The sequence below is a fragment of the Megalobrama amblycephala genome, linkage group LG1 (assembly GCF_018812025.1).
Source record: "Megalobrama amblycephala isolate DHTTF-2021 linkage group LG1, ASM1881202v1, whole genome shotgun sequence".
In the NCBI taxonomy this organism is placed as follows: domain Eukaryota; kingdom Metazoa; phylum Chordata; class Actinopteri; order Cypriniformes; family Xenocyprididae; genus Megalobrama; species Megalobrama amblycephala.
The window spans coordinates 5,311,215-5,335,056 of NC_063044.1; the positions used below are offsets into that span (position 1 = coordinate 5,311,215).

General features: G+C 40.0%; 3 protein-coding genes across 5 annotated transcripts; all 3 read right to left on the reverse strand.

Moving 5' to 3' along the window:
* Nucleotides 1-797: 797 nt before the first annotated feature.
* LOC125260216 (erythroblast NAD(P)(+)--arginine ADP-ribosyltransferase-like) lies at nt 798-3,264 on the reverse strand. The gene is made up of 3 exons (XM_048178501.1): nt 3,162-3,264; nt 2,860-2,955; nt 798-2,784 (listed from the first exon to the last, which is right to left on the reverse strand). Exons 2-3 carry the CDS (start codon nt 2,908-2,910, stop codon nt 2,041-2,043), a joined length of 795 nt encoding a protein of 264 aa, XP_048034458.1. The 5' UTR covers nt 2,911-2,955; nt 3,162-3,264; the 3' UTR covers nt 798-2,040.
* A 1,773-nt stretch (nt 3,265-5,037) lies between these two features.
* Nucleotides 5,038-10,193, reverse strand: LOC125260362. Of its 3 annotated transcripts, none has more exons than XM_048178875.1 (6): nt 9,924-10,193; nt 7,814-7,942; nt 7,516-7,582; nt 7,356-7,403; nt 6,170-7,195; nt 5,038-5,991 (listed from the first exon to the last, which is right to left on the reverse strand). In XM_048178875.1, exons 3-6 carry the CDS (start codon nt 7,529-7,531, stop codon nt 5,705-5,707), a joined length of 1,377 nt encoding a protein of 458 aa, XP_048034832.1. In that variant the 5' UTR covers nt 7,532-7,582; nt 7,814-7,942; nt 9,924-10,193; the 3' UTR covers nt 5,038-5,704. The 3 variants fall into 3 exon arrangements, with proteins under 3 accessions (XP_048034832.1, XP_048034760.1, XP_048034677.1); XM_048178803.1 differs by having other exon boundaries at nt 7,516-7,609; XM_048178720.1 differs by having other exon boundaries at nt 7,516-7,939.
* Nucleotides 10,194-21,374: 11,181 nt separating this feature from the next.
* LOC125249419 (ecto-ADP-ribosyltransferase 5-like) lies at nt 21,375-23,307 on the reverse strand. Its single transcript, XM_048161710.1, has 3 exons — nt 22,784-23,307; nt 22,571-22,658; nt 21,375-22,495 (listed from the first exon to the last, which is right to left on the reverse strand). Exons 2-3 carry the CDS (start codon nt 22,619-22,621, stop codon nt 21,707-21,709), a joined length of 840 nt encoding a protein of 279 aa, XP_048017667.1. The 5' UTR covers nt 22,622-22,658; nt 22,784-23,307; the 3' UTR covers nt 21,375-21,706.
* Nucleotides 23,308-23,842: the final 535 nt, after the last annotated feature.

A 23,842-nucleotide genomic window follows, 5' to 3' on the forward strand; every position in this document is an offset into this window, starting at 1 on the left:
CACAGTTGTGCACAAGAAAATCACCAATCATTGGACGTGTCAACCAAACATCAATTTACAGAAATAATAACATACAGTAATAATCATGAAATATTTTGAATGGGACTCGAGTGGACTCGGGAATGAGTCAGATTCCTAATATGTTCAAGTACGAGTCAATTCCGAGTCAAAATGCGCACAAGTCCATGACAAGACCACTTCTTGGATCATTACAATATGGTCTCGAGACTGAGTAGTCGAGTACTACAACACTGCATCGACACACCTGTCTGGTAGTTTCTAGTACGCCTAGAAAGACCTTGATTTGGAGCTAAACTTTGCAGGATAGTGGCCCTCCAGGAGCATGATTGGTCACCCCTGCTCTATATAGTAAGTTAAATATGATGCATACACTTTGACCAGTGCTGTAACCAAATGACTTTAAAGTTGCTCAAATTATATTCAGGTGAACCTGCAGAAGGATCAAGATAAATGGTTATTATTTAGTGATTATTATCTGCTTTTTGATAAATTATGAATTTTGTCTATTGAATTTTGATGCTTTGATGTTTATCATTTGCATAACAAAATCACAAATGCAGGGTTTGATACATTTTTAGGTATCCTAGATAGTGGTGCAGAGTTGCAGAATTTGTAAACCTCAAAAATAAATGAATATTTAATTAAACACCTCATATAATATTAAGTTTAACCCTTTGAGGCTGAACATTTTCTGAAGAGCTTCAGTGCTTTTACTGATATTTTATTGAAGAAAAAAAAGAGTTCAGAGTGAGAATTATTTCTGCGGTGGTGGATGAGTTATTTTAAAGAAAAAAAAAAATCTTGCATCATAAGAACTGTATTGTGATTGTCAAAACATTTCATAACTGAACAGAATTTCATTAGGTTTACTGATAACAATTTAATGTTTAGATGGTACAATGACTGGTAGACCGACTGTGTTTTTATTAGGCCTTTGTCACAGAGTAGGTGGCTGTTATGAAGCACACGACTCAGGAAATGCTCAGACAGAGTTTAATCTGATAATCAACACAACTAACAGGAGAATAAGTATAAGAAATGACAACCACATACACATCAACGTTAAACAATGCAAGACAAGGAACAAACTGAGGCCCTGTCCACATGAACGCAGGTATTTTCAAAACCGCAGCTTTTTCTATGTGGTTTGGCTGTTCGTTCACACGCAAATGCAGTATCCGGTTACTAAAACCGAACATTTTTGAAAACTCCTGCCAGGGTGAATCGAAAAGACGGTAGACGGTAATACCAGAGATTTTGATTGGAACCAGAACCGGTAATAACCTTTATTCCAGGCTTCTGATTGGCCAAAATGGCTTTACGATTAGGGTTGAATCACCATCTGTTGGTTTGGCACGCTCTTGACAGCGCTTCCTAGCATGTTATTGTAGTTTCATATGGACACTTTTTTTTTAACCGAAGCAGGAAAAACTCAGTTTATAAAAATACCCATGTACGTGTGGACAAGGCCTGAAGAGGGCTTAAATACACCTAGCAAACAAAGGGGGAGACTAAATAGACACACCTGAACAGAATACTCAGTAACATAGGAAACAAACGTGCAGGGAAAAAAGGAGAACTGAACTAATTAACAAAAAACAACCAAGAAACTCAGGCATGAACAGAACAGAAAACCTGATCAAAAACAACTAAACTCAAAACAGGCTGAGCATTGACAAAATTGTTTGCGATTCGATTTCATTTCAATATCAATTTATTTGGATATATACCAGCTACAGTACATGTTAATTTTTCTCAAGAAAGAAACCCTTTTAGCTGGTACATTATTATTAACATGTAGGCCTAGTTAAAATTATGCCTATTAACAAGCTTTTGCCTATTCACTTTCCCCTTACACAAAATAAAGTTACATGTGAAAACTGTGAAACTAGATTTAAAAAAAACAAACATTTCATTTACTTTAAACTTGAAAAGATGATTATCATTTAGAATTAATGAAGCTATCAAACATTATAAAGGAAGCAACTTTTGACTTGACGAGACACAATGAGTGAAGATTTAAAGTTTGGCCCTGTCTTGTACCAGTTTTACATCAGCACCACAGTTCAGGTAACTTTTTTTCCCAGAGCTTTTTAACTTAAACACAGTGTCACACCAGGCACCTTCCTGACCTTTTGTCTTGACATCAACAACTGTAAATTTCTCATATGGAGGAATCAGTACCTCTTTCTGGTCAGGATACTTGGAGTATTTGATCACATCAGCACCTTCACAAGTTTCAATTTCAAAACAAGATTTAAGTCCAAAATCATTTGCTACTTTACGATCAAGAGAGGAGGATGTAAATGAACCAAAACGAACCTTTGTGTTAGGAACAATCTTATCAAACTCAACAGTCGAACCACGATATGTCGAATAGCATTTGTTTTGTGTTTTCTTCAGAATCTGTACCGCTTCTGTTAACAGAAAGTGAAGTGAATACCATTTGAATTTCTGGTCTTTGTATTTTTGTTTCTCACCACGAACAGCATTGTTGAAATTACGATATACATGCGAATTGTTGTTAGTGTACACATAAATGGCGACTGAATGAATCTGTTTCAAATTATCCTGTGGTTTCTTGGCTTTGTTTTCACCATCGTGCCAAGTATCCCTAAATTCAGAAGAGTCTTTGATTTCCTTCTTCAGATATTTTGTCTCCACCAGTTTTTCCATTTTCTCTCTACAGCCCATATATTGGTCGTCAACAGAATTCAGTGCCATATTTAATGGATATTTCTGTCCTGCAGCAGCTCTGTGATCCTGCAGCAACAGGAATCATAATGATCAATCATCAGTATTCTTGTCTGTAATATTCATACTAGAACACAAGCTTACCTGTCCTAGAGCAGCTAAAATGAGAAGAAGAGCTTCAATGATCAGCAGCATCTTGATTCAGTCAAATCCCTCAGATGATCTATTGAAGCACAGATTCTGGAAAAATTGACAAACACAACAGCATCTCACAAATACTAAATCTATCACTGCAATAGTCATACACAGTTATGTGTTCACCAACATCTTACAAAACACAGTTTTAAATTGTGTATTTTCTGTTGGAGTGAAAAAAAAAACCCAAATATGCAATTAAATCTGTGTTCTATATCAATATTAATATTTTACTTTACTGCCGGTTTTACCTTGTCTATTTATCTTTATTTTTCCGGAGCTCAATGATGAGAGGACAAGATCAGAAAAGTCACTTGCTCACAGATAGACGACAATGACGTTTGAAACTATGAGATGAGGAAGGTGGCTTTTTATATCGCTGATAATGTGCGTGCTGTAGGATGTAACAGCTGAAGTGTGATTATGATCTGTAAAATGTAAACTGTTTATCTTATGAAGGTCTATGTGTGGCTTCACACTAGACAAACTGAGTTCCTGGTGAGACATGCAAATAAAGCTTGAGCAGTTCTGACTCTGTGAAAGTTACAGATGCAGTAACCTTAATTAAAAGAAACATAAATTAAATTATTGTGATTCAAAAGTTTAAGTATAAGAAGTGCTCTAAACAAAGAGGTTCATTTGCATCATAATTTCTTGATCTAGAGTAGCCAAGAGTTTACAATTGTTTTTGGTTTTTGTTATCTAACACTTGTGAAGGTGCCGATGTGGCAAATATTCTAAGTTTTCTCATGAGAAAGAGATGCTGATTCCTCCATATGAGACATTTATGGTCACTGATGTCAAGGCAAGAGGAGATCAGAAAGGTCTCTGGTGTGACACTGAGTTCAGAAAAAGTGACCTGAACTGTGCAGTTTATAAAAATGCAGTTCTGATCTTGTATATGAGGATATTGGCCATGAGCATCAGTGTCATACTGGTTGTGTTACAAATTTGACACCATGATGAGCAAATTCTGATCATGGAAAAGTGAATATTTTTCTCTAGATTCCTGGAAGAGACACAAACACATCTATAATGGGTTCGGTTCACATCACAACACTAAATGAGATGTACATCAGCAAATTAACAGTATCATAGCTCTTTTTGTTTTAAATAGTAACTATAGTTGCAAGTATAGCAATGCTATAGCACACTATTGATCTCAATGAGTCAATTTTGGTGAGGATTGGACACATTTTGTTGGAGTAAAAGAAAAAAACAGGATGTGAATTAGAGGTCAGCTTTCAAAATTGTAGAAAGCTGACCTTTATGAAAATGTATATAGAAGGATAAATATTGAATATTGGGTATTATGCATTTCAGCAGACATTTTGACCAGGTGTTGCTGCAACCAAACTGTACAAGGGCAGTTGCGGCTGTTTTGTAATTGCCTTTTTCATTTCCATTCTTATTTAATGTATATGACTAGAAGAAGAAGAAGAAGAAGAAGAAGAAGAAGAAAGGGGTTCTAAACTGTTCTAAACCCTTGGATGTTCCAAAACCTTATATAAAATTCCTAGAAAACAGCTCATAGTATTAAGCTTGACCAAATTCAACTTGGAAACACTCCATTTCACTGACATTCGTTAAAAAAGAGACATTTTTATGAGTCCTTTGTTTTGTCATGTCAGTTAAGAAAGGATTTCTTTGTGCTTCAGTGTTGCACACACCCATATCAAAAAGTGAATTTCAAAAAAAAAAAAAAAAAATGTTTCTGATCAGTAACTATATTAGAACCTGCACAAGAGACTATGATGGCGAAATGAAGCTTTGTGAAGCACCATGGCTTTCCCTCAACTGTATCATAAAAAGGTTCATTACTCGAAGCTTTTCAAAACGGTGCACACTATAACGACATCTCGTGGTCAAAAGGTGGAAAAAACTGCCTATGCGTCCCAGAAGACCCAGTCATTTTTGACTGTAATGTAATAAATCAGTTTGTGTTGTGAAATGCGTATAACAATGAAAAATAATTAGTCTTTATAAAAAATAGTCTTTCATGTGTCATTTTACTTACACAATTTGAGTAAATGAGGCTGTGAATAAATTTTGGAGGAAAAATAGCTTGGGCATTACCAAAGTAAGCAAACATTATCATAGAATGGTCAGTTGAAGTAGCCTACTGAAGAACTGGGAATAAATAACTGAACATGCACAAAACTACACATGTAAATATTTATTCGTATTGATTTATTCTTATAAAAAAAAAAAGCGAATGACACTTGATACCTGCGCAAGGGTTCATGTTATTTGAATCAGAATACGAAGCAGTCACGTGGTTGTTTGTGAAAAAGAATGTTTTCAAATTTGTTTTTGTTTTCAAAAACAAATGTTAACAGAATTTTTTGCAAACATTGTAATATTATTTTTGAATGTTCACTGAACATGCTGAAATAACATCTTAAAAAATGGCAGATGAACATCCAACTAAATTCTTTAAGAAAAAACATTCCATGAACAATGTTTAAATAAAATGTTATTTGTGTTCTAGCATTTTGAGAACATAATTAAAGACAAGACAACTTTGAACAAACATTCTATTAACGTTATTAGAAGAATGTTCATAACTTTGAGAGAACCTTGTCAGAATGTTCTAAGAACGTTCCCTGTTCCCTGGGTAGGAACTAATCATTAGACATGTTTCATGGTTCTCTGGGTTCTTGAAGATAAAAATATTCCAGTGCCTAATTTCAATAAAGACGTGTGAGACTTCCCTGATATGGAGAAGAAATATCTCATTAAAATGAAGCAGTCCTCTTTAAGAAAGAAATGATGACTGCAGAATAGCTGATGATCACCATGTTTTACCAATTTCCTTCAAGAAAGGTGTAAACAGCTGTATCATTTTATCATCATTTCGAGGGATTTTCTTGATGAAGTGTTGTAATTTCAGTACTGCCCGTTGTTTATCCCACTGATTTTTAATTGCATTTGCTAGATCAACGCTGTCCACTATTGAGTCAATGGATATTGTGAATTCTTCATCGTTATTTAAGAAGAATTTCAATTTCTTCACTTCATAATCCTTCAGCATTTCCAAGATCTTAAGAAGAGTCTCACTCCAGTTGTTTAGAGCTGAGCCTGTGGGAATGTGATCAGATGAGATGAAATGATATAGTAGTTCACTGCATTTCATTTACTAATAATTGTGTACAAATATTATTATACTATAAAAAAATGATCAATGATTCACACTTATTGATCACAGCACTTATCAATGAATGTATTTTGAACATTTACATTTGTACTATCTTCATACCTTTTGAAGAAAGATCATGCAACTGCATATGTAACTGCGTTTGTGTGTTCCTTGTCATGGATTTCCGTTTGACATCTTGACAGAGTTTATTACGATAGCCTGCATGTTGATGTATTTGTAACTCTTTTTTCAATTCTTCATTCTCCTTCTTCAGTGTTACATTCTCGTGTTTCATTTCCTTTAGTTCACCTTCCAGTTCAGCAATTCTTCTGCGTAGGGCAGATAGTTCAGGTCTATCTTGAGTTCTTGATTGTAGCCTCCTTATCTCCCTCTCTTTTTCTTCAACAATGGTATTCAGTCTCTCGATCTCTTTATCCTTTGAATCAAGTAGCGCTTTATTTGAGCGTTTATTTCGTGAATTTTTAAAATTGTCCTTGTATGTTAATATAGAACTGATTTTAGATTTAATTCTCGTGACAAGGACTTTTAAGTCTGACAATATTATATTATCATCCTTTATCTGATCATGAGGTTTAAAACAACCGGGTACATTCTTCTTAGCAATGAGCTCTTCAATTGTGTCAGTAATCTGGCTGTAGTTTTTTTGGATCACAAAATATCTTTGTCCACATTTGTCAATTAAAGGTTGAAGATGCTGGTGTATGATATAATCCTCAATGGTACAGTCCAGTTTTTTTCTATGTGTGAAGAGCACTATAGTATGATCCCACAGCTGAGCAGTAAGAAGATTCTCTAGTGTGCTGATGGTCAACTCTGACAATTTCGAGTTCACTTTAAGAGTCAAGAGCACTGCGTGAGGTTTGGTGATAAATAAGGACTTCACACAGTGAAAAATGTCATTTTTGGTTTTCTCTGGATTATTCCAGTCTTCTTTCCAGCCTGGGGTGCGAGTTAAATGGATCCGTCTTTGTGATACTGTACGAGTCTCTTTAATGTCGGCATGTTTACGACCCCTCCAGAATGTGAAGACTTTTTTCCTAAGGATGGCATTACCAATGGAGTTTTTTCCAACACCTTGACTTCCAATTAACACAAGCTTAAGTTCCTCAAAAACAGGCAGAATTTCTGAAAGAGTGAAAATGTTAATTGAAAGAAATTGAAATATATTTTAAAGGTGCAGCAGTCAGTAACATTTTGCTTATATTGTTTATATGATATAATTCATTTTGCAAAGAAATGTAATGCATAATAATATCTGAATACACAGATATGTTCATATGCTTACCATCATCGCCTTCATTGCCATTTAACAAGCACTGCTGGTCCTCTTGTGCTAAAAATAATTTATAAAGTGTAACACAGACACTCCAATCACTGATTCACAGGGAAATATTTAATGTTATAAAGATTTAAAACTCTGTATATTTATTTAAAACACAACTCACATGATTTGTTTCCCATTTTTCATGTTTCAGTCAGGGAACGTCTCAATAGCTTCAGTTCATAAATTTCCTGATGAAAAGACATCATTTGTTCAAACTTTGTTCAAAGTTTGAACAAATGATTATAGAAATATTAGAGTTGAAAATATTTCCTCAGTATTACAGTATAAAAGCCTTTTCTAAAGACTGTCATAAAATTTCCAAAAAGAGAAAAAAATTGTGTACATAATGGAAAAACTTGTGTCACTTGCCCATGTGTTTCTCATCATATCCATAAACAGAGAAAAGTTGCTGAACCTACTTTGATGCATGTCTGGTGTGAGAGGGGCAGAGGTTTGTTGTCACAACGAGTGATTGACATGGAGCAGCTGAATCTCCAACCTTTGGGGAATCACTCGTTTTAAACAAACAGCAAACAGAAGAGAGTCTGCTGTCAAAAAGAGAACACGATAGAGGTTGTAATAAAACCAGAATCAACATTAGCTTGGCTCTTTGGAGATGGTGAGAACTGAAGGATTTGAAGTGTTGTAAAAGCGATGCAGAGATGATGGTGTTTGTTTTATTACTCAACAGGTGAGTAAGGTATTTTATTAAACAGATTACAATAAATTACCATATGTAACTCTAACATTTCATTGGCCTTCTTTACACCTGGTAATAAGATGCATTTTGGTCGATCAGATCACATGTGGACAACACTAATACATGTGTTTACAGGGTATAAAACGTTTTGAGCTTGAATTCTTTGCTTGGTTTTTTCTGATCTTTCAATCTAATGGATGAAATTGTGCAAGCTTATTTCATCCATTAGATTGAAAGATCAGAAAAAAAACATGCATTTACCTGCCCATAGACCCTCCCCTTGAAGAAATCAGGACAGAAGTGGCTGAAAGTGGACAAAACAGATGGATTAAAACACCAGGAGTAAATGTGTGTCCCATGTCTACTTGTGATCCGATCCACCAAAACGCATATTAATACCAGGTGTAAACAGGGTCATTGTAAAGCATTGTTCTAGCACTGTGCTGGAATTTATTTTCAGGAAGTACTGTGTCTATTAATGGTAAAGCTACAGTAACGTCTTCAGCTCAGCTTGAGATCCTTCCCATTTAATCTGGTTATGTCTCTTAAGCCTAGTAATTAATGTTTTATGAGTGGTAGAATAACCATATTCATCCGCACAGTCACGCAGAGCCGAAGAACAACCAAAACAATGTTCTTCCACAAAATGCATGCAGTTTTTTTTTGTTTTGTTTTTTTTTAAACCAACAGAGGGCACAAAGTTACATAGTGTCCCTTTAATAAGTAAAATAAAATTATTATTATTATTATTATTATTATCAGAGTTGGTGGTCCATGACGGTAAAAAAACTATGAAGGCTGATATGTAAATCAATACTGATAAAACCAATGCGTGACTGCAGTCATTTTTATCATAAACATTTTGAAAATTATGTTCCTATACACAGATGATCTCTTCCTAAAAGTCTTCTTGATAAATTACTCTTCCTAATAATATTTAATATCATACAGACTTTGAATAATTCCAGACTAGAGGAACACCATTCTTCACTTGTTTTATTATGATAAATTTATATGATCCTGATATTAATAGTTTTTGATATTTTCCACCCCTTTTCTTATCATTGCAGCTATAATGCTGGATGTGTTGTGGCAATGTGCTGGTCTGTTTGGATACTTATTGTATTATTATTTATAATCAGTTATTTATGTTCATTTGTATTGATGAATTTAAAGGGATTATGTGCAATTTGTTAGTTTTTATTTAATCTGAGTTCATTTATGTTTAGGACTATGTGCCTTTTAAATGTTCTTTATTTTTATATGTACTTTATTTTATATGTTATATGTACTATTTAATTTTAGCTGTTGTGGTGATTAATTTTACTATTGGTTGGGTGTTTTGTTTGTGATATTTGTTTGTAATTGTTAAGTGTGAGCTACTGGATGTTTGGAATTTCCCTAAAAGAGTATTATTATATTATTATTATTATTATTATTATTATTATTATATTCTCACTAATGAAATCCTTCCGTAACATTATTTTAGCTAAATTTGAAAGTTCCTCTTCACGTTGTCTTATAAGTTAAGAGTCATGATGGTACAAAAGTGATAGTGAAAGCTGCCATAAGAAACACAGGAAATGATCAGTTGGTAGGTGAATTATATAACAGTTAATTTCATCACTTTAGTTGTTTCATTAGGAACTGCTCGAAATTGCAACGCAAATATTGTATCAAATTTGGTGTATTTAAGAACAAAAGAATAGATCAAAATCATTTTGCTTTTAAAATGTAGTATCTCAACTGATCAAGTCAATTAATCATGCATGAATCATATAAATTAAACTTGCACATATAAAAAATTCAGACAACAGAATTAAACTTACTTATTTCAGCTTTCTCTCAAAGTGAATTAGAGCTGCTGTTTAGGTTGAGTATGTTTTCACAAAACAGGAAGCATCACAGATTGCAAGAGAAATTCCCCTTTTTGTCAGCATAATGATGAGAGATGGGATAGCATCCAAAAGTCTTTTATAATATTATATATGGATTAAATGTATTAATTCCAATTGGTTATAGCACTGAATTAGAGATTATTTTATCATCTGTTTGTAAATGTCTATAAAGAAACCCCATTGCAGACCTCCCGTCTCTCTTTTTCCTGTGTTCCTCTAAGTCATGTGACTCGTTTTACAGCTATAGACCTAGATACAAGAGATCACGTTTCATAACACCATTAGCGACAAGACATTCCACTCAGTTGTTATGCCACATGACATGAGAAAATATATTTTTCCATTCATTATATTTTAAAAAAATAATTTTTTATTCATAATATTTCAATATTTCCTGGCTGGGACTATATACTGTTGATCTTCAGCAGAGTGCAACAACTCACTTGTTTGTTTTTCAATGTGATTTGTGGACAAGCAGAGAGTTTAGTCAAACAAATGTGCAAACTTTGTTTGCACTGCAGTTTGTGCCAATATTTGCCTTGTGAATAATATATGAAAATATAGTTGTGTTACGGAAAGAGGAGTCGGAGACAACAGGAATAGCCTACAATAGGGTGGTATTTATTGGATCGATGCAGGAAAGTGAACGGCAGATAGGCTATTGACTTTGGTGAATGGTAAGATGAATATTGACACTGTCCTTTGTGCTTTGCAGGAATGATGATCATGGAAGGTGCTCACTGCAGTGTGTTATGGAGGGATGACGGTAACTGGGAGACAAACACACAGACGAAGCCACAGGAGGATACGAGGAAGACGCTGGAGTGGAAGTAGTGAGTATAATAAGGGTCCTAGTGGTAAGCATAAAGAGAGTCCTTAAGCAAACGAGAACTCACAACATACTGAGGTGAGTGCTGTGCTCAAGTAGTGCTGTGGTGATGAGTGAATGAATTGCAAGTGCGGGTGATTACCAGAACCGTTGAAAAACAGACTTGCGACACTCCCATACACCTCCATAGGAACTTTGGAATGCGGAAGTAACGCGTGTCGTCGTGGAGCAGCCGATAGTTCCAGCGCTGAACCCCATTCATTTTCATTTTTTGCTCACTGGTAAGTTGATGAAATTACTGCATTTTTGACATTTGAACGCATTACCTGACCTCATGAATCTAGACAATAGTTGTGTTTTATGTAACCAGATTTAGTTAACGTTTATTGGAAGATAATAACGTTAGTTAGACTAATTGCAGCTATCTTAAGTGACCTACACTTCACTAATTTTAGCTGCCATAACTTGACGTCAGTTGGGCTACATTTACCCTTACATTTACAAGTTCGTTGTCAAACAACGTTTATCTTCAGTTATTAGATTTGTTAAGTTATCAACACTTAGTTGCCAGTTAATTAAAGTACCAGAGAATAACACAGTAAGGAGGATGCATACATTGGCCACTAACTATATGAACACTTTTACAATCTAATCTAATTCAATACAACAGCTCTGCCATGATTTCTACTTTAATGAAGTTTATAATCCACCAGAAATGTGTAAATTCAATACTGAGGTCATAGTTAAAGGTGATGTTGCACTACATTGTGTTCAGATGGGTTTCTTATTAACATACATGAGGTGGCCAGATATTGTGAATATTAAACACATCTGAATATTAAGGAACAAGTGCAAAAACACCCCCCACAAACTATGACCTCAATGCTAAATCATCATTAAATTTAAACCCTTATGACAGCATAAAAATATTAAATAATCTTTTCCCTTATTTGCATAATTTCTTGGATAAGCAAAATAATCACCCTGCTTCTTCCATAATGTTATTGTGTGGAAGAATGAAAATTTAAATAACAATAGTGGTTGGTATGTATGTGTCACGGCTACACAACCGGCACCTTCAGACACGGACACTTACGCCACGCCCACTCGTTCACAATCACCGGAATACTGAACACCTGTGCATCATCACCAGAGCCACATATAAGCACACCAGTCCCGTTCACGCATTGTCTGGTCTTGCACCGATCCCTACACGTCACTCGACCTCGTCTTACCTGAACTTTGTACCTACCTGTTGTCTTCATCTCCAGTCCTGAGTTCCCCGTCATCATCTGTGTCTTCATCGTCATCTGCCAAGGAAAGTCATCATTGTCATACCTATTGTCTGTTCTACGTGTCAAGATTCTCTACCTGTGTCATCACCTGTGTCTGAAACCTCTGTCAATAAACACTGTTGCACTTACCTCATCTGTGTCCTCGTCTGTGTCTGACAGAAGACCAGACCTGATGCAGAGCTCTTCAGGCACAGGCGGGGACCGCACCACGGATCCCTTCCTGGCACTGGTCAACGCTGTACGGTCCTCACTCCTTCAAAATACCACAACCACCGCACCGTCATCATCAACACCTACTCCACCGCTCACTTCTTCAGCTGCCCCTGCGAGTCCCATGGCCAAACCAGCGACATACAGCGGCGCGGCGGAGGATTGCAGCGGGTTCCTACTACAATGCTCCCTTTACATGGAAGCCAATAACCATCTATTCGCCACCGAAAGAAGCCGGGTGGCATTCATCATCAATCTACTATCAGGTAAAGCCCTACAATGGGCCCAATCATTATGGGAAGCAAATTCTGCGATCCTTGGTTCCGTGTCCTCATTCTGTTCCCAGTTAAAGGAAGTCTTCGGCCAGCAGACAGCTGACTTATCCATTCACGATCAGTTATTCAACATTCGTCAAGAAGGGAACGAGACCGTAAGTTCATATGCTGTGCGCTTCCGCACCCTCGCCTATATCAGCGGCTGGAATGAAACCGCTCTCCTCACAGCTTTTCGCCATGGATTGCGCGAAGAAGTTCAACAACTGATCGTAGTATATGAAGATTCCCTGGGATTAGAGAGTTTGATCCAAAAAACTATCCGGGTCTCCCAACGTCTTGCTGCTTGCAGTCACACCGCTCCCGCTGTAAATCCTCCGCCTGTCTCACCATCTGCCGCGCCTCCAGCACCTGAACCCATGCAAGTTGACACTTACCATCTCACCACCACAGAACGACAACGCCGCATCAACTTACGGTTGTGCCTGTATTGTGGGGGAGATGGACATCAACTACCCACCTGTCCAGTTCGGCCTCCTCGTCCAGCGGTGAGTACCATTCAATTACCACCTCAAACAGCACGTTTAACTAAGACCTGGGTGAACCTAAGACATTGTCAATCTTCTGTTTCAGTACAAGCCCTCATTGACTCCGGGTCGGCGGGGAACTTCATCAGCCAACAAACCCTCAATCAACTGAATGCCAAACGCCAACGTAGCCCCGTCGACCTGAAAATTACTACCATACAGGGAAAACCGCTGGGCCGAGGTCATGTCCGTTACTTCTCCCCCACACTCATCCTTCGCGTCGGTCACTTGCATGTGGAGGACATCACATTTATGGTGCTGGAGGAGTCAACCGCTGACATTATCCTGGGACGCCCATGGTTAAACCAACACCAACCGTACATCCATTGGTCAAATGGTGAAATCCTCAAGTGGGGTAAGAACTGCCATGAAAACTGCATTACCTTACCAGTAAGAGTTCTTCAATCATCTTCTTCATCCAGAAAACCACCACTGCCGATCCAATCTACCTCAGTCGAAAGTCCAGAAACCCAAGTCCAAGTAACCATTCCTCCAGCTTATCGGGCGTTCCAGGATGTCTTCAGTAAGCGGTTGGCAACCCAACTTCCACCTCATCGGCCATGGGACTGCGCCATCGACCTCCTGCCTGGGGCTACATTACCAAAGGGAAGAGTATACCCATTGTCCATCCCGGAGCAGAAGGCCATGGAGGAGTACGTCCAAGAAGCTCTTCAGCAGGAGTTCATACGACCATCGACTTCCCCTGCCGCGTCGAGTTTCTTCTTCGTGGCCAAGAAGGACGGAGGCTTGCGGCCGTGTATTGACTATCGCCATCTCAATTCACAGACCGTTAAGTTCAGCTATCCCCTTCCTCTGGTCCCTGCTGCCCTGGAACAATTACGTGGAGCCACCATTTTCTCAAAACTGGACTTGAGGAGTGCCTACAACCTGATTCGCATACGGAAGGGGGACGAGTGGAAGACAGCGTTCATCACCCCGTCCGGGCACTACGAATATCAGGTGATGCCGTATGGATTGTCCAATAGTCCGTCTGTGTTCCAGAATTATATGAATGAAGTTTTCCGAGATTACCTGAACAAGTTCGTCATTGTATATATCGATGACATTCTCATCTATTCTCATCGTTATGAAGACCATGTGAACCATGTCAAACTCGTCCTCCAGAAGCTCCGTGAACACCAACTCTACCTTAAACTGGAAAAATGCGAATTCCACACCTCCTCAGTCCAGTTCCTGGGTTATGTCATCGATTCCAATGGTGTGAAGATGGACCAGGGGAAGGTGGAAGCCATCACTCACTGGAAGCAACCCAACACCATCAAGGAGCTTCAGAGGTTCCTGGGCTTTGCTAATTTCTACCGCCGTTTCATTAACAACTACAGCATGCTCAGTTCACCACTCACCTCTCTTCTCCGTAACCGGCCCAAGTCTCTGTCCTGGAACCCCACGGCCACGAACGCCTTCCATCAGTTGAAACTCGCCTTCAAGTCCGCTCCGATCCTGGTCCATCCCGATCCAAACCGTCAGTTCATCGTCGAGGTAGATGCCTCTTCCACCGGGGTCGGAGCGGTACTGTCCCAGCGGCAGGGGGATCCTCCACGACTCCATCCATGCGCCTTCTATTCCAAGAAGCTATCCCCGGCGGAGCAGAATTACGACATTGGCAATCGTGAGCTCCTGGCGATCAAGCTCGCATTGGAGGAGTGGCGACATTGGCTGGAGGGAGCAAAGGAACCGTTTGAAGTCATCACTGACCACCGCAACCTTGAATATCTACGAGACGCAAAAAGACTCAACCATCGCCAAGCCCGATGGGCCTTATTCTTCACCAGATTCAACTTCAAAGTCACCTACCGTCCAGGAAATCAGAACAACCGTGCTGATGCTCTATCTCGTCTTCATCAAGCAGATCCCGATCCTGAAACTCCAGAACCTATCCTCCCTCCAGCCATGATCGTAAGCCCTATCCAATGGACCATCAACCAACAGATCCAACAAGAGAACCTTCTCCAACCTGCTCCGCCGGGAGGTCCAGAGGGTAGATTGTACGTTCCACCTCATCACCGGATCACCCTCTTGGACTTAGCTCACTCATCTCCGGGCTCTGGACACCCAGGCAGGAGAAGGACCCTCTCGCTCCTTCAACAACGTTATTGGTGGCCATCCATGCCTCAGGACATCTCCCAGTACATCAGGGGCTGCTCAGTCTGTGCCATCGCGGATACCCCTAGGAGATTGCCTGAAGGAAAGCTTGTGCCTCTGCCCATCCCAGAACGACCCTGGACCCACATTGGAATAGACTTTATGACAGATCTTCCTTCCTCTCAAGGACTCACCTGTATACTCGTTGTGGTGGATAGATTCTCGAAATCCTGTAAGCTCATTCCTCTCAAAGGACTACCAACGGCCTTCGAAACGGCAGAGGCACTCTTTCACAACGTCTTCCGCCACTTCGGTTTACCTGAAGACATCGTTTCTGACCGCGGACCACAGTTCATCTCCCGGGTCTGGACCGCATTCTTCCGCCTCCTAGGGGTATCCGTCAGCCTCTCGTCAGGATACCACCCTCAGACCAACGGCCAGACTGAGCGGAAAATCCAGGAAATCGGGAGGTTCCTGAGGGTCTACTGTCACCGTAACCAGGACTGTTGGAGCCAGTATCTGCCCTGGGCCGAATACGCCCAGAATTCCCTCCAGCAGTCCACCACAGGGCTCACCCCGTTCCAGTGTGTGTTAGGATACCAACCTCCCTTGTTTCCATGGTCGGGTGAGCCCTCGGAGATCCCAGCGGTAGATCACTGGTTCCGACAGAGCGAGAGGGTCTGGGACTCAGCTCACGTGCACCTCCAGCAGGCAGTCCGGAGGCACAAGGAGCAAGCTGACGCCCGCCGACGACCCACTCCTCAATATCAACCAGGACAACAAGTTTGGCTCTCCACTCGGGACATCCGCCTCCGGCTGCCTTGCCGTAAGCTGAGTCCCCGGTACATCGGACCATTCACCATCGAGAGGCAGCTGAATGAAGTGACCTACCGTCTCCAACTCCCAGCACAGTACCGCATCTCACCATCCTTCCATGTTTCACTTCTCAAACCCTTCACTGACCCTTTGTCTCCTCCTTCCACAGAGCCTGGTGATGATGCCGTACCTCCTCCTCCTGCCATCGATGAAGACACCAACATCTACCGGGTGAGAGCTATCCTTGACTCGCGGCGACGTGGGTCCCAACTGGAGTACCTAGTGGACTGGGAGAACTACGGCCCAGAGGAGCGATGCTGGGTCAACCGCCAGGATATCCTTGACCCCAGTCTACTCACCGATTTCCACCAGGAACATCCCGACTGTCCCGCTCCTCGAAGCCGTGGTAGACCCCGTCGCCGCCGTCGTTCCCAGCCGTCAGGAGCCGCCCGTGGAGGAGGGGGTACTGTCACGGCTACACAACCGGCACCTTCAGACACGGACACTTACGCCACGCCCACTCGTTCACAATCACCGGAATACTGAACACCTGTGCATCATCACCAGAGCCACATATAAGCACACCAGTCCCGTTCACGCATTGTCTGGTCTTGCACCGATCCCTACACGTCACTCGACCTCGTCTTACCTGAACTTTGTACCTACCTGTTGTCTTCATCTCCAGTCCTGAGTTCCCCGTCATCATCTGTGTCTTCATCGTCATCTGCCAAGGAAAGTCATCATTGTTATACCTATTGTCTGTTCTACGTGTCAAGATTCTCTACCTGTGTCATCACCTGTGTCTGAAACCTCTGTCAATAAACACTGTTGCACTTACCTCATCTGTGTCCTCGTCTGTGTCTGACAGTATGTGTGTGTGTGTGTATATATATATATATATATATACAATTTAATTTCATCTGTATTGGAGTACAGAGCCAAAATAACAGAAATCATGACACATGTCCATATAGTTATGGACCGAACTGTAGTGTGCTCTCACTTCTTAATGTCAACCTCCTGAAAATGTTTTGGAAATGTGTATTTAATCTGTCCTTCAATGTATTAACCTTAACACTGTTTCCTTTTTCTTCACAACTCCCAGTTCTGTCCAGCAGCAGCAGGCTTGACTCGACTCCAGACCCGGTCTCCTCTGGCTCTGACACATGCCCTGTTTTCACCTGGAGTTAAGATGCATTTTGATCGATCGCATCACAAGTGGATGAGGGAGACTCCGTTTACACCTGGTGTTTTAATCCATCTCTTTTGTCCTCTTTACACCACTTCTGTCCTGATTTCTTCGAGGGGGTGGGTAAATATTTTTACAGATCTTTCAATCTAATGGACAAAATAAGCTTGAGCAGTTTACATATGAACACACCCAGAGATGACGGGAAAACATACAGAGAGCATCAGTGTTCATTTCTGCTCTGACAGCCGTGAGACCAGCCGAACGCTGTGTGTGTGTGTGTGTGTGTGTGTTAGAAATCAGTAATGGTGAGAGAACATTGTGCTTGGTACGTTTTTCATCTTCAAACCAAACTTGGGTCTTCAGCCAGCAAAGTTTAAATCCTGTCTGGCTCGAGCGCTTCCCATAATGTTTACACATTAGGTCAGTAGATGGAGAGTAGATGGTCTTTAGTGGCTGTTCAAACATAGTCGACCACATGAGCGTTTACACTACGGAAGCAGTCCGGTCGAATGCATTTTCGACTACTGGAAGTGGTCGAAAGTGGACAAACTCAAACCATTTTAGACTCTGTTTACACCTGTATGTAGTGCCATCCACTTGTGATCCGATCGACCAAAACGCAAACAGGGCCACAGTCTGCTTCTGGCAGTGGAATGCTCTCACCCAAAAATTCAAGTAACTATAGCATTACTATAGTGTGGAGTTTGAATGCTTTTGTTATCACTGTATGTATAAGCATTTGACTGATTCTTGATTCACCACCAGGTCTCCAGATAATCCTACAGCTGCGCTGGAACAATGTAATGGCTATTGTGAACCCTTATATTCCCTTTCTGACATCTTTCTCTCCCTGTAGGAAGAGTTTCTTTGAAGACAGAACATTCAAGGAAAACTTACCTACCCTCTCCCTGGATGTAATATATAATTAAATGTTTTGTAGAATGCAAATGATTGCCTTGTATATTTTTCACTGTTGACTATATTTTTCACTGTTTTTCACTGTTCCGATTCTTTTAAGAGGCAGGGTCAAAAAAAGTTTAGGATATTTTAAATGAGCTAGCTACCCAACGGTCTTTCTGAAGGAAATAGTCTGACCTTCTCCATCAATTTTAATTCTATGAACTTTTTACTTTTTATGAACTTTACTATGAAGAGGAAGGGAGTGGAGGACGGTCGGCGCAGCACGTCAAAGACAGGGCAGTGAGGGCACACATTTATTTCTACTCCATGAACTTTTAGGTGCTCGATGTGCACCCTCCTATGCACAAAACAATCTTGCCGCAAATGTTGCATTTTGCCGAAGATTTTGTTCTGTTTAGAAAAGTGAAGCCACACTTTGGACCGCCGACGCACGCTATCCATGTTCGACTCGCTCGGTTATGCCAACACTTCCAGTGGATGCTTCTTCGTTGGTGTTCGGCGGTTTCTTCTTCCAGTCGGCGGACTGTGAGTCGAAACTAGGAATCGATATTTAAACTTTTGAACGATTCCGGGAAAATCGCAAAGCTAGTCCCGGTTCCAATAAATAATCGATACTCGATACCCAAGCCTACTGTTGACCAAACTTCTTTCTTGACTTGAACTGAGCAGCTTCATTCATTGATATTCACTTGTTGTGCATGTTTGTAAATGTATCTTAACATAACACTACATTAGGATGTTAGTAATCATGACCATAGAAGCACGAGAAAAATATATACAGTACATGCTGTAAATATATACGCACACACACGTACGTACACGTATGTTCTGATGAATGGTTTAGCCTATGTTTAGGGAAGGTCATGATGAAGGGGTACATTAGCCATGCTGAAATAAATCCAGTTAACAGAAATGCTAATATTATGGATCGTATTTATGAACATTGTTAATTCACTCAGTAACCATCTCTCCAGTTACCTGTACATTTTAACAGACCACACTGTTAATGCCGTCTCTCTATCACTCTCCATCTCAATCACTACTGTAAGTGTAGTCAACATAGTAATCAATTTTATTCAATGTTGTGTTAATATTTACCGAAAAAATTACTGCAAATACAGTAGTTGCTGTAAATGTATCTTACGTTATGGGAGCAGTCCCTCCAAAATTAAAAACAAAAACTGATTAATGCTGTGTTTCTGCCACTCCCCAGGAAAAAAGGCTATTATATGTATGTAATGTAAGTGTCAACGTAATAATCAATGTATATTATGCGTCAATATTTATAACAGTAAAAAACAGACAATTCTGCTATCTGGATGGAAGAGCTAGGAAGTTTCAGGGAGTTTTTTGTTGACCATCAGAGCGGATCTATATGGATCTTGCTCACACATCAGGACCGCTGTCTAGCTCTACCTGTTAAGGCACTTCGAACTGATACACAAAGTTTCAATCTCCCCTTTTGCCAAGACACCTCAAACTGTTCCACACAGGGTAGCAGATATATTGCCTTATCCATTACCATGCCAATCTCTATTACCATACCAACCTCCCAAGAGTTGTCATAACAGAACTACATTTCATGAGTTCGGTTCCCCATTCAGCCTTGACAGTTAATAGTAAAACAAGCTTTGCTTGCTGTCCACGGAGGAGGCTAGAACCTGAAGTTTGGCTCGAGCTCGAGTTAATTAACGAAGAATTCTACTACATAATAACACACATACATCACTCACTCAGATGTCTATTTCATGTTGTGATGTGCTTATCTGCAATACTTATCAAAGATTTTCCTGTCAGATGTTAAACAGACATTTAGTAAATGTCTTTAAGACGTACAGTGTGGTTTATGTAAATCCACTTTGGAGAAGTATGTGTGCCTACTGGAGCTCCCCTGTTAGCTATACATAATAAAACAGCAAAATCACAACTATACTATACTGTCTAGCATCTTTACACCAACAATTCAACAGTTTACTCTACAGTAGTTCATCAAATGTAATTTAACACAAGGAACCATGTTTTAGTTTTTAAAACATTTGAAAACACCCACATTGCTGTTGTCCTCCATGTTCAATTATGACGTATCCTCACCCGCGGCTTCCTGGGAAGGCCGGGATATAAAAGTATCCATCGATGAACACTTCAGAATCTGGGCGGAGGCAGTAGGTCATTCGCGAATATCTCGCCTACTGTTCGATGAATACTGAGGTTTCAGACATACTACTGTTTTCATGTACTGTTTTCTCCTACTATATAGTAGGTAAGTAGGCATATTCGGATGCAACATTAATATACGCATGTCTGAATTTTGTTATAATTAGTACACCACCCAGATATTTTTTGCCTACTCTTTTATGAAAACTGAGGATTCTGACATACTATTTAGGGAAGTATGCAGTTTCGAACATAGCCAGAGACAGTTGCAAGTGCATCACCAAACTACCTGCTTAAAGGTGCCATCGAATTGAAAATTGAATTTACCTCGGCATAGTTGAATAACAAGAGTTCAGTACATGGAAATGACATACAGTGAGTTTCAAACACCATTGTTTCCTCCTTCTTATATAAATCTCATTTGTTTAAAAGACCTCCGAAGAACAGGCGAATCTCAACATAACACCGACTGTTACGTAACAGTCGGGATCATTAATATGTACGCCCCCAATATTTGCATATGACAGCCCATGATCGAGGCATTATACAAGGGCAGCCAGTATTAGCGTCTGGATCTGCGCACAGCTGAATCATCAGACTAGGTAAGCAAGCAATAGCGAAAAAATGGCAGATGGAGCAATAATAACTGACATGATCATTGATAACATGATATTTTTAGTGATATTTGTAAATTGTCTTTCTAAATGTTTCGTTAGCATGTTGCTAATGTAATGTTAAATGTGGTTAAAGTTACCATCGTTTCTTACTGTATTCACGGAGACAAGAGCCGTCGCTATTTTCATTTTTAAACACTTGCAGTCTGTATAATTCATAAACACAACTTCATTCTTTATAAACCTCTCCAACAGTGTAGCATTAGCCGGATGTGAAGATGGATGTGAAAATTCATAAATTATTACATGACTTTTTCAGCATTCTTATCTGTCTGTCTGTGACTTCTGAGTTGTGTGTGTTCATTTACCTGCATTGTTTTTGCTGTCTTTGTAATTTTGTTTTTACTAGTAACATAAATAATTTGCTTTTATTGACACAATAATTTAGTTTGTCTTATTTTTTTAATTATTATTAGATTAGATGGCGTTTTAAACATTCAATTAAAACATACATGTTCATGAAGCAACGATGAGCATGTGTAAATTTAAATTTTTTTAATCCAAAGTACATTTACACAAAATGAGAACCAAAAAGATTCTAATAATTTTAAGTTTAGAAAAGCTTATCTTTTCCCCCATTGTGTTCCTGGAATATCAGTTTTAATTAAGCATGACTAGAAATACAATGTTCAGTAACAATGAGAAACGTAAAATCTACAAGTTAACTGACTATCAGGTGAACACAAAATAAAATGTGCAAAATTAGCAAAACATTAAAGAAAGCAGCATGGTTTCCCCTGTTAAACAATGCACAGTTCAGGTCACTTGTTTTTCCAGTGCTGTTCAACACAAACACTGTCTCACACCAGAGATCAGGCTGATCTGTTCTGTTCCTGACAGCAGTGACTTTAAACGTCTCATATGGAGGAATTAGGACTTCTTTCTCATCAGGATACTTTGAATATTTTGTCAAATTAGCACCTTCACAGGTGTAGATTTTAAAACAAGATTTATTTCCAAAACCCTGTATTACCTTACGATCAAGAGAGGAGGATGAAAATGAACTCAAACGAACCTCTTTGTTCTGAACGTCAAATTTAACATTTGTACCACGATAAGTTACATAGCATCTATTTTGTGTTTTCTTCAGAATCTGGATCGCTTCTGTTAACAGAAAGTGAAGTGAATACCATTTGAATGTCCCCTCTTTGTATTTTTGTTTGTCAGTATGAGTGGCACTAGTGAAATTACTGTATACTTTAGAGTCTTTGTTAGTGTACACATGAATGGCGACTGAATGAATTTGTTGCAACTTATCCTCTGGTTTTGTTGCATTCTCTTCACCTTCTTGCCAAGACTTGTTAAATTCAGCTGAAGCAGACATTTCCTTCTCTAGATATTTTGTCTTGACCAGATGTGTCATGTTCTCGCTACATCCCTTATATTGGTCATCAACAGAATTCAGTGCCATATTCAATGGATATATCTTTCCTGCAGCAGCTCTGTGATCCTGCAGCAACAGGAATCATAATGATCAATCATCAGTATTCATGTCTGTAATATTCATACCAGAACACAAGCTTACCTGTCCTAGAGCAGCTAAAATGAGAAGAAGAGCTTCAATGATGAGCAGCATCTTGATTCAGTCAAATCCCTCAGATGATCTAGTAGACCTAATGAAGCACAGATGCTGAATTTCACAAATACAAAAAATCTCCAATACATTGCAGAATTAAACATTGTTTACCAACATAAAACAGTTTTAAATTCACTAAAGTAATAGAAGTGTTATAGTGACCTTAAAGTTGTTATGCGACAGCAGAAGACCCAGAGGCAAAAGGAGCTAGTTAACAGAATTTATTGAGTCCCAAACAATATTCCACATAAACAGACTGCCAGGCGTCGTCACACAGCACGCTGCAGCTGGAGAACAGAAGAAACAGCAGCAGTTCATTTCCTGAAGGAAGCCCTAGTTCACAAAGGCTTGGTGGGGGACTGATAACACACACACAAATAGAGTTAGCTATAGAGTCTCTGTAGCAGAGAGATACTGCAAACGAACGCCACACTAATTACCCGACACAGACATGAACAGACAGCAGGGAGAAATAACCAGAGCAATCAACACAGAACAGGTGCGGACGTGAAAAGCGCGAACGCCGGCAGAAATGAAGAACAGCTGAAACGAATCAGCAAAGATGAACAGGGAGGGGAATTAAAACAGAAAACAAAGAAACAATCAAACCTGGCTCATGACAGTACCCCTCCCCCAAGGAGCGCCCCCTTGTGCTCCAGAGGAAGAGGACTGGCGAGACTGAAGGAAGTCATCAATGAGCGAGCGGTCCAGGATGTCCCGGGCTGAAATCCAGCTCCTCTCCTCGGGACCGTAACCCTCCCAATCGACCAGATACTGGTAACCGCGCCCCCAGCGGCACAAGTCCAGCAATTTCCTAACCCTGTAGACAGGGGAACCCTCGACAAGAACCGGACAACGGGTGGGTCGGGCGGGAGCGCGAACAACGTTCTTAATACAAGAAACGTAGAAGACAGGGTGGACGTGGAGCCAATTTGCGGGATTCGCATTGCAGGGGCAAATCCTGAGTGGACAACCACACTTTTGACCGCAAACGTATCTGGGTGCTTTGATTCGACGGCGATTGGCAGTACGATGAGTGCGCTCTCTGTTGCGACATAAAGCGGATCTCACTGTCCTCCAGATGCGTTGGCAACGACGGATAAACGCCTGGACGAAAGGAACAGAGGCTTCAGTCTCCTGGGAGGGAAACAGAGGAGGCTGATAGCCAAGAGATGACTGAAACGGTGATAACCCTGTGGCTGAAGAGGGGAGAGAATTATG